The 9,568-nt window shown below is 62.1% G+C and overlaps 1 protein-coding gene across 2 annotated transcripts in view; it reads left to right on the forward strand.

The window, feature by feature from the left end:
- Window positions 1–458: 458 nt before the first annotated feature.
- Window positions 459–9,568, forward strand: part of SH2D5 (SH2 domain containing 5) — a 12,194-nt gene continuing 3,084 nt past the window's right edge. Inside the window, exons 1-9 of one of the 2 annotated variants that reach the window (XM_023219767.2) lie at window positions 459–1,545; window positions 3,935–4,063; window positions 4,425–4,505; window positions 4,953–5,027; window positions 5,957–6,103; window positions 7,366–7,617; window positions 7,763–7,931; window positions 8,264–8,372; window positions 9,085–9,244. In XM_023219767.2, coding sequence (XP_023075535.1) covers window positions 3,977–4,063; window positions 4,425–4,505; window positions 4,953–5,027; window positions 5,957–6,103; window positions 7,366–7,617; window positions 7,763–7,931; window positions 8,264–8,372; window positions 9,085–9,244 — 1,080 coding nt within the window. In that variant the 5' untranslated portion in view covers window positions 459–1,545; window positions 3,935–3,976. Of the gene's footprint in view, window positions 1,546–3,846; window positions 4,064–4,424; window positions 4,506–4,952; window positions 5,028–5,956; window positions 6,104–7,365; window positions 7,618–7,762; window positions 7,932–8,263; window positions 8,373–9,084; window positions 9,245–9,568 lie in introns of those variants that run through there. The other variant, XM_023219766.2, reaches the window with a different exon arrangement.

Consider the following 9,568-nt stretch of genomic DNA (forward strand, 5'->3'; position numbering starts at 1 on the left):
GAGCTCGGGGCCAGCCTCTACCGCCCTTCCAGGCGGAGGGCCGGGCGTGGGCGGTGCCAGGGCCCCTCGCGGTCGCTGCTTGGGCGGCGCGGCGGAGAGGAGCGGCTCCGCGGGCGCCGATTGGTGAGTGAGGCGAGTCGCCGCCGCCAGGTGATCTGGGGGGTCGGTTCCCGCGGCCACGTGTGGGGGCGCGGGGACGGGGACGGGGGCGGGGGCGGCGGAGGGCTGGCACCCGACCGCGGGGCGGCGGCGGCGAAAGACGCGGGGGTCGCGGGCCGGAGCGGCGGGGACCGGACTCGAGAGGCGGTGAGTAAGCGCCGGGAGCCGGGTCGGGGCGGGGGGCTTGGTACGCGGACGCGGACGCGGGAGGGTCTCGGGAGTGAGGGGCGCTGGTCACTCGCTCGGTCGTCATCTGCCCTCCCTGCCACCGTAAGCCTCCTCCGTGCCCTGGGGCAGAGCCCAGCCCGCTCCTGGGTCCGGGGACTCTGCCGGGGCCCCTGGTCGTCCTCCGCAGCGCCCCGAGCGAGGTAGCACAGCGGCACCGGCAGCCCACTCTGGAGCGCTTCGCACCCCCGCGCCTGCCCCTCAGGGGCCTCGGCCCACCCACCCCTGGAACAGCACTTCCCGCTCCTGTGTCTCCTGTTTCGAGAGGCCGTGAAGCAGCACCCCCAGCACACGCACGCACCTCGCCTTCTCCTCACCCCGCTGTTCTCTTCTCATTACTTTACCCCCTTGCCGCCTCCACCACCCCAGCTGGGTGCCCCTAGAGGGCGGGGACCTTCGTCCTCTGGCGGCGGGGCCTGACACACAGCCTCGGAAACATTCCAAGAAGGACCAGAGCTACGAGCACCCCAACAGGTAGTGCTGGGGGATTCCCACCCTACAGCTGAGGACCTGGAGGCTGAGAGCTTACGTGACTTGCCCAAGGTCACGCCAGCTAACCACGTTAGACCCCACAATCCAGGTTCTTGACCCCTGGCTGGGTGGCCTTGGGTTTCCCCGACCCTGTGGCCCAGGACAGGTGGGCGCTTGTTGGGGCAGTGGAAGGAGACCCTCCGGCCAGAAGGCAGCACCTAGTTCCCTAGCCGGCGGCTTCCTTGCCTCGCCTCCTCCTGGACTGGCGGGGACCCCCACCAAACTCCAGCAGTGGACACCCTGCTTATCTGTGGGAGGGGAGTCCGAGCAGAAAGGCACCGCCATGGCCTGAGGAAACAGCACGAGACATGGATTTGCTTCCCTGCTCTCTCACTTAAGCTGTGTGACCATGGCCAAGTGACTTCACTCCTCTGAGCCACCCTTTGCTGACCCAGGGTCTGCGGGCTGGTGGTCTCCTCAACTCAGCTATGGTGCAGTGCCCCAGAGGGCTTCTGTGCCTGGCCCACGAGGCAGGTCAGCCCATCCAGTCTCCTGCCTCTGAGCAGGGCCACCTGGAAAACCTGAGGACAGCCCCAGCCTCATTCCAAGTGTGTCCCCTTCGGAAGGTGCTGGCCCAGCCAGACTGCAGTGGAAAGCCTGGGAAAAGCAGATCTGCCCCCAGAGAGACAAGTGGGTGTTTTGTGCCTGGAATGGGTAAGGTCTGTTTCCAGGGTTAGAGTGAGTCCCGTGCCCTCCCTGGTTCCCCGGGAGCCCCCCACCCCAACTCCAGGCCCCGGGCTGAATGCACTGTGCCCCTCAGGCTTAGGAAGGAGGGAGGAACTTCCAGTTTCCAACGAGGCCAAGGACCAGGGAGATAGGGAAGGGATCAGGTGATGGTGGGTGGGGTGGGGCCACTAAGAGGGCCAGTGGGTGGCCCCCGCACCCCCACAGCTGGGATACTGGGGACGCCGAAAGCTGCAGCTTTGGGTGTGGAGGGAGGGGCTACAGTAGCCCTGGACACAGCTGTGTACGCGTGTGAGTATGAGATGCCCACGCGGCTCCTCCCCATCTCTTGGTGCCTAAGGTCTGTGTCCGCCAGGACAGGATGAGAAACATACCCTTCCCCTCTCCTCCCCATAGCTCTCCTTTGTCTCCTTTGCTTTGTCTTTCTCGCCTTCTCTGTTCCTGCCTCTGTCCCTGGCCACCCCCCAATCCTCCGTACCTTCCCTCTCCTTTTCTCCGCGTTGCATTGTCTTTGCCTCCTCCCTCCCCACTGCCTGCCCTCCTGGCCTATCCTGGCCCCAGGATGTGACTATGAAGTTGAAAGGTGGCTTCACTGGAAGCCCCCCGCCCTGCCACCTCCTTACCTGGAAATGATGTCACATGGCTTTAGTGCCAGTTGCACATCTAACTTTGCTTTATTTAAACATAAAAGGTATAGTAGGTAAAGGATATGACATGAAAATGATCAGGGTGCAATAGCCCAGAAAAGCAGGAGGGCAGCCAGGGTAGGAGGGGGCGCCAGGAAGACTCAAGGGGACGGTACAGTTGCAGCACTTTTTTCCTGGCTCCTGGCTGCTCACTGAAAGTGGTGGTGCAGGCACCTCCACCCTGGCCTGAGCCTGGGGTGAAAGGTCATGGGCGGGCAGAAACAGGGTCCCTTCCTGGGCTCCTGGTGCTAGCAGAGTCAGTTCCAAAGCACCCCAGCCCTCCTCCTTGAGCGAGAACACACACCAGACCTGTCCTTGCTGCCCAGGGCTCTGTTGGATACCTGCTCTCTGTGGCGGGAATCTGAGCCCCCAGGCAGGCCTCCCCTGCCTGGCCCTCCCACCCTGGGTGGGCGCCTGTCAGGGTGGCCAAGGACAAGGAGGAAAGCGGGAGTGGTCTGACCCCGCTGTCCTCCCAAGCTCCCTCCTGAGCAGCAGGCTTTGTTGAGCTTTGGATCCAAGCCTGGCTGATGTCGGGCTGGGCGCCTGCTCCTCCATTCTTGTCCCCATCTCCTTCTCACATGATCCCAGGTTTGCAGATGAGGAAGGGGAGGCGCAGAGGGTTGAGGCAGCTGGCCGAAAGTCACACAGGATTTGGACCCAGGACTCTGATCCCAAGTCAGTGATGACAAGCAGGCTGGTGAGAGAAGCCAGCCAGGATGGGACACAGAGGTGGCTTTCTCATTGGTCCCAGCAGAGACCGAGGGAGCTGAGTCCTGGGGGACCTCGCCAGAGGCATTCAGCCGTTCTTTCTTGGAATCATGGGGCTATGATGTGTTAATTCCACATTAATTGAGCACCAGCTGTGTCCTGGGCTCCCATGGGAAATAGTGTGCTCCCTGCCCTTGAGGACAGTCGCCTAAGGGGGGGTCCACTCCTTTTCCACCACTGGATGTGGGAGAGGGGTCCCAGGAAAGACCAGAGCCTGGCTGGGCTGGGCAGTTGGGGGGGGGGGGCAGCCTGCTGTTCTGGTCTTGCCGAGGTCGGCCTGCGGGCCCCCGCTGCCTGCCTGCCTGCCTGCCTTTGTGTCTTTGCAGTCTCTGTTTCTGCTGCTGTCACTGCCTTTCTCTTTGATGGCGCCCTCTCAGGTGGCCCTCCCTTCCCTCGGGCACTTTGTGAAAGCTGGTTACAGGTCTATCCCTTGACTTCCACCCCCTGGGGGAGGCCCCAGCCCAGAGCACCACAGTCCTCAGAGCTTGCTGAGTGAATGAGTGAGTGACCCTGGGCATGTGCCGCCACACCCTTCAGATCTGGAACCAAACCTCCCCTCCTCAGTGAGGGCTTCCCGGCAACAATCAGCCTAGCCTCTAAGCTGACGTCTCCCATTCTCCTCCTCGCTCCATCTGCATCTCACGTGTGATCTATCTTACTATTTAGTTCAATGTCTTCCCCCCCAGCAACAATGTAAGCTCCTTGAGGGCAGTCAGAGATGTCATCATTTTCTTCGGGGCTGGCTCCCCAGTGCCCAGGGCATTGCCCAGCTTGCTGCACACATAGCAGCTGCCTAGGAAGCCAGTGAATCAATGGCCTGTCGGGGGCACTCTGTGGCTTGCCTGTCTCGAAAGCAGCCCTTCTCCCTCTGCCCTTTGCAGCCTCCCTTCCCGTGGAGCTGGAAGCCAGGCACCCCGAGGGCCATGCAGAAGGCAGGGGCTGGGGGCCGCAGGGCCTCTGACTGCGGGCTGGGCCCTCACCGGCCCAGGTGCATCACCAAGTTTGCCCAGGTGGGTGGGGACGCCCTGTCCAGGTGTGCTCTGGTGGGTGGCCCTCAGGTAGCAGGCACTGGTGGTTGGGAAGTGCTGTGGGTCTAGGACCTATTTCTACCTCTGTCTTCCCTGACTTGGGCTGGGGAGTGTGTGTGTGCCCTGATGAGGGACTGGGACTTCGGAGAGCTTCAGTGACCTGACCAAGGTCACCTGCCGGGAAAGCAGCAGAGCCTGGGCTCCGAGAATCGAGCTCTGTCTGTCCACAGCCTGCCTGGCAGAGCAGATGTGTGTTTGGGGGGAATTTGGAGGCTGGGGTTAGGAGCCATGGACCTGACTCCCTGACGTACTTCCTTCGCCTCTTCGCCCCACCGCCGAGCAGTACGTGGGCTCCTTCCCTGTGGACGACCTGGACACCCAGGAGAGCGTGTGGCTGGTGCAGCAGCAGCTGTGGGCGCTGAAGGTGGGTAGCCTGGGAGGGCACTTCCCTAGTGAAAGTCACAGCCTTGAAGACCAGATAAACCCCGAGAGCAGACCCACCCTCCCCACGGTTAGAGAGGGGCAGGACACAGGCAGTGTTTGTGGTGGGCTGGTCAGGACACACACCCAGGCTCCAGAGGCCCCATCCCTTATGCCCTGGGCTACTGCGACCTGGGCCCCACAGCTGGAAGCCACAGATGGAGATGTGGGTGACAGCCATAGCCTGGCCAGCGGTGGCCCTAGCTAGGGGCCGTCTGCCAGGAGCCATCCACACTTCCCCAGCGCCAGGGGGTTCCACCAGCCAGGGCCCCACCCCGTGCCAGGGGTGGTGGAGTGGGCTAACCAGCCTTTGGTGGATGGTACTGAGGCTGGGCAGGCCAAGGCAGGGTCTGGGAGGTGCTGCCTGTCCCCACTACTGTTTTCCACCCAGGGCTGTCCCCGGCGCCGGGCCGTCATCCTGAAATTCAGCCTTCAGGGTCTCAAGATCTACAGCGGGGAGGGTGAGGTAGGAACCCCTGTGGGTGCAGGTGAGGACTGGATGGCTACAGGTGTCTCCAGCCTCAGGATGCGCTCTCCACCTAGGTCCTGGCCTCAGCTCGGCCCCCTGGCTTCCCCTGGGGTCCCCCTGGCGCACCAGCCTACCTGCTCTGGGCCTTTGGACTTGCACCAAGGGCCGCCGCCTCCCAGGGCTGGCTCGGGCAACCCCTTCCCACCCCTGGGCCTCCAGAATCCCTCCAGGGCTACCTCCCCGCCTGAGCATCAGGAACATCCAGCCCACTGAGGCTCTCGCAGCTTCCCTGCCCCGCGCTGGCTGGTGGGCCATGGGCAGCTTCACCCAGGTGCAGTAGGGCTGCTCCTGGCCACTGCTCCGCCTCCCTGCCCTGCTGCAGGCTCGTCCTCCTGCTGAGCCAGCGTGGGGCGGGCACTAACTGTGCGCCAGACTGCACCTCACAGCTGCGGGCATCAGTCACCTACCACTGAGGCACACCTGGTGTCCCCAGAGCTGGGCATTGCGGGGCCCTGGGGTCAGGTCCTGTGCCACTCACATGAGCTCCCACTGATCCCCAGCGACAGCCCTGTCGAGACGTGCTGGTATCTCCCTACCTGACCCGTCACCACAGGCGCTCAGAGGACTGCCCTCACCTGCCTGAGTCACACAAATGAGTGGCAGAGCCAGGATTCGCACCCCAGTCACCTGCCTCCAGGGGCCAGGCGTGTCACCCCAGTGCCTGCCGTCACTCCTGTTCTCTGGGCCCCGGCAGGCCGAGCATCACATGGGGGTGGCGATCTTGAGCCCAGGGCCCATGTGAAGGATGAGGGCTTGAGACCGGGCGGGATGGAAGGAGGGAGGGTTTCTTCACCCCTGCAGGCTGGCGAGCAGGGGTGGGGCTACCCGGTGGCTCTGATGGGGGCCTCACGCTGCTGCCTCGCCAGGTGCTTCTAATGGCGCACGCCCTGAGGCGCATCCTCTACTCCACCTGGTGCCCTGCCGACTGCCAGTTTGCCTTCATGGCTCGAAACCCACGGAGCCCAGCCAGCAAGCTCTTCTGCCACCTCTTTGTGGGCAGCCAGCCAGGAGAGGTATCTGGGGCTCGAGGCAGGGGACCACTATGGAGGCCAGAGGGACTGTGTGCTGGGCATCAGGGCAGGTTCCTTGAGGGCTTTGTCAGGGCGGCCTGATCCCCCTCCAGGCATGCACCTCTCGCCTCTTTCTGTGGCTCTTTCCACTGAGGATACCACAAAGCAAGTCAGCGGCCTCAGCATTCCCTAGGGCCCGGGGCGGGAACCTGGCCACGCGCTTAGAGAGTGGAGAGTCACACCACTAGGCCTTCGCTCATGCCATTCTGTCTGGCATCCCCCTCCCCTTCTCATCCTGGCACATTCCACTCACTCTTCAGGGCTCGGCCCACATGTCTGAGCCCCGCCTTGACTCCTCTGGATGGCCCCTCTCTCTGGGGTCCTGTGACATGAACCGCACGCTACCATCGTCTGCCCTAATTACAGGCACTTGAGTTCTTTGAGAGCAGAGTCTGGGTCCAGGTCTTGAGACAGTGCTTGGCCCAGAGCAGTCGGGGTGGGCAGGTGGATCAGAAAGTCAAAGCCAGCCTGGCTGTCGTGAACAACAGAGCCTCAGCAACTAGGCGTTTGGCAGACAGGCTCTGAGTTTGGTTCTGGCCAGCAACCATTTGCTGTCATCCTGTATATCCAGGCCCTGTGCTGGATACTGGGGTGACAGGTGGCTGAGTCATGGTCCTTGATCTGATGCTCACGGGTCTGACACGTTGGGTCTGGATGGTGTGTGTGGCGGGTGGGATGCGCTGCTCCCAACAAGCACTGGGCCTGTGCTGGGAATTTCCTGTGCTCCATTTCACTGACTCAAAGGGGCACAGGGAGGTGGGGATGAGGAAACCGAGGCACAGAGAGGTGCCATGCTCTACCCAGGGTCCCACAGCCGCTCCTATGTGACAGAGCCAGGATTGGAACCCAAGTTCTGACTTCAGGGCCTGGGCTTTTGGCCCTTCCTGGAAGAGGGTGCTGATGTGGCGTGCAGGGCGGGGGTGGTAAGCCTGGGGGCAGGAGTGCGTGAGCTCATGCTTCCATTCTCTGCTCCATGTGTGATACCTGGACCACAGAAGGTCCTCAGTGTTTGTTAAATAAATAAAGGAAGCTGGTAAGGAAGCCTGCATGGTGGTAAGGTTTTGAAGGGTAAGTAGGAGCTTTCCCAGGAAGAATGGGAAGAGCCTCCGAAGCCAAGGGGCTGCATGCACTCATGGTGAGTGGGCTGAGGCCCAGGGAGACGGAGACCTCCTCCAACTGAGCCCACCTCTCTCCCTCCCTCCCAGGTCCAGATCCTGCACCTGCTCCTGTGCCGCTCTTTCCAGCTGGCTTACCTCTTGCAGCACCCTGAGGAGCGGGCACTGCCAGAGCCCTGCCCAGGACCCACAGGGGAGGTGCCCCTAAAGTCACTGTCCAGCTCTGGGGGCCCCCCTGGGGGCCTGGTGCGGGAGCCCTTCGGCCGTGATCAACTCTCTCAGAACGTCCATGCATTGGTCTCCTTCCGGCGGCTGCCAGCAGAGGGGCTGGTGGGCAGTGGGGTACGCAGCACCCCAGCCAAGGAGTGGGCAGTGGACAAGGGAACTGGGTATGGGTTTGGGGGGCATGTCGGGGGCAGGTGCTTCACTTGGCCTGACATGGCTGGACCTGAGTCTGCCTGCCTGTGGGCCCCTCTTGGTGCCCTAGAAGGAGCTGCCAGAGTCGGAAAGCCGCGCCCGCCATGCCCGCCTGGGGAATCCCTACTGCTCGCCCACGCTGGTGCGCAAGAAGGCCATTCGCAGCAAGGTGATCCGCTCGGGGGCCTACCGTGGCTGCACCTACGAGACCCAGCTGCAGCTGTCGGCTCGGGAGGCCTGTGAGTGGTGGGAGCATGCCTACCCTGTGTGTACCTGGGACACGTGCCTGTGCGCTCCTGGACCAGCCAGAGGTGGGCGTGAGTGCCCATTCCTGCAAGGCTGTGGCCACACCTCCAAGTGATAGCTGTGCATTGTGTGTGTTTGCCTGCATCCGGGTCCGTGCACAGGGGACTGCGTACAGCTGCATATGGACCAGACCTGGCAGGTGGAAGGCCTGTGTGCGGATGTGTCTGCTGAGCAGGGCAGAGAGGTGATGGGTGATGAGGCCTGCAGCCGTAGGGAATGGGAGGGCTTGGTCACTGTCCTCCTGACTCCTGGATGGTCTCCACAGTTCCTGCCTCATGGGAGGCATGGCCCCGGGGTCCTGGTGGCCACTTGTGCCTGGTGGAGAGCGAGGGCAGCCTGACGGAGAACATCTGGGCCTTCGCTGGCATCTCCAGGTAGGAAAGGCCTGGCCTGGCCCAATGCCCAGTCCCTTGGAGTGGGCAGAGAAATACGGGCTTCCCAGGCCCCTGAGGCACACACTCCTGTGCACGGGCAGAGCGCTGCCAACCTCGGTGACCTCAGGCCTGGGACTTCACCACCCTGGGCCTCCATTTTCTCTAATGTAAAATGGGGTTAATGAAAGGAGCTTCATCTTAAGGCTGTGGAGAGGATCAAAGGAGGTAATTCGGGTAGAGCCCTCAGCACCTGGCCCGCACAGGGCGAGGCCCCTAAGCGTCAGCTCTTTAAGCCTCTTTCCTGAGAAAGTCTTGATGTTGCCAACAATTACAGACCCTGGAGAAACCTTCTAAGCTTCTAAAAACTTCTTTCTGTTGAGCTTGACTCTGAGTCAGGCCCCATGTTGGGTTTTTGCTGTTTTTTTTTGTTTTTAAATTTCACTTTAGAGACAGGGTCTCATTCTGTCACCCAGGCTGAAGTGCAGTAGCATGGTCATGGCTCACTGCAGCCTTGAACTCCCGGGCTCATGGGATCCTCCTGCCTGGGCCTCCCAAAGTGCTGGGATTACAGGCATAAGCCACCAAGCCCAGGCAATGCACAGTGTGTTTAAGGGCATTTAATCCACAGGCTGCCTCGATGCTGCTGGGGTTGTCATGACCATTGCCCAGGAGAGCAGTCCAGCCTTTACCCTCTCCCCTCTGTGCCCCCTAGGCCCTGTGCCCTGGCCCTGTTGCGGAGAGACGTGCTGGGGGCCTTCCTGCTGTGGCCTGAGCTGGGTGCCAGCGGCCAGTGGTGTCTGTCTGTGCACACACAGTGCGGCGTGGTGCCCCACCAGGTCTTCCGGAATCACCTGGGCCGCTACTGCCTGGAGGTAAGAGTGCAGCGGTAGGCCGGGTTCGGTGGCTCAAGCCTGTAATCCCAGCACTTTGGGAGGCCGAGACGGGCGGATCACGAGGTCAGGAGATCGAGACCATCCTGGCCAACACGGTGAAACTCCGTCTCTACTAAAAAAATACAAAAAAACTAGCCGGGCGAGGTGGCGGGCTCCTGTAGTCCCAGCTACTCGGGAGGCTGAGGCAGGAGAATGGCCTGAACCCGGGAGGCGGAGTTTGCAGTGAGCTGATATCCGGCCACTGCACTCCAGCCTGGGCGACAAAGCGAGACTCCCTCTCAAAAAAAAAAAAAAAAAAAAAAA

The sequence above is a fragment of the Piliocolobus tephrosceles genome, chromosome 1, assembly GCF_002776525.5.
Source record: "Piliocolobus tephrosceles isolate RC106 chromosome 1, ASM277652v3, whole genome shotgun sequence".
Lineage (NCBI taxonomy): Eukaryota > Metazoa > Chordata > Mammalia > Primates > Cercopithecidae > Piliocolobus > Piliocolobus tephrosceles.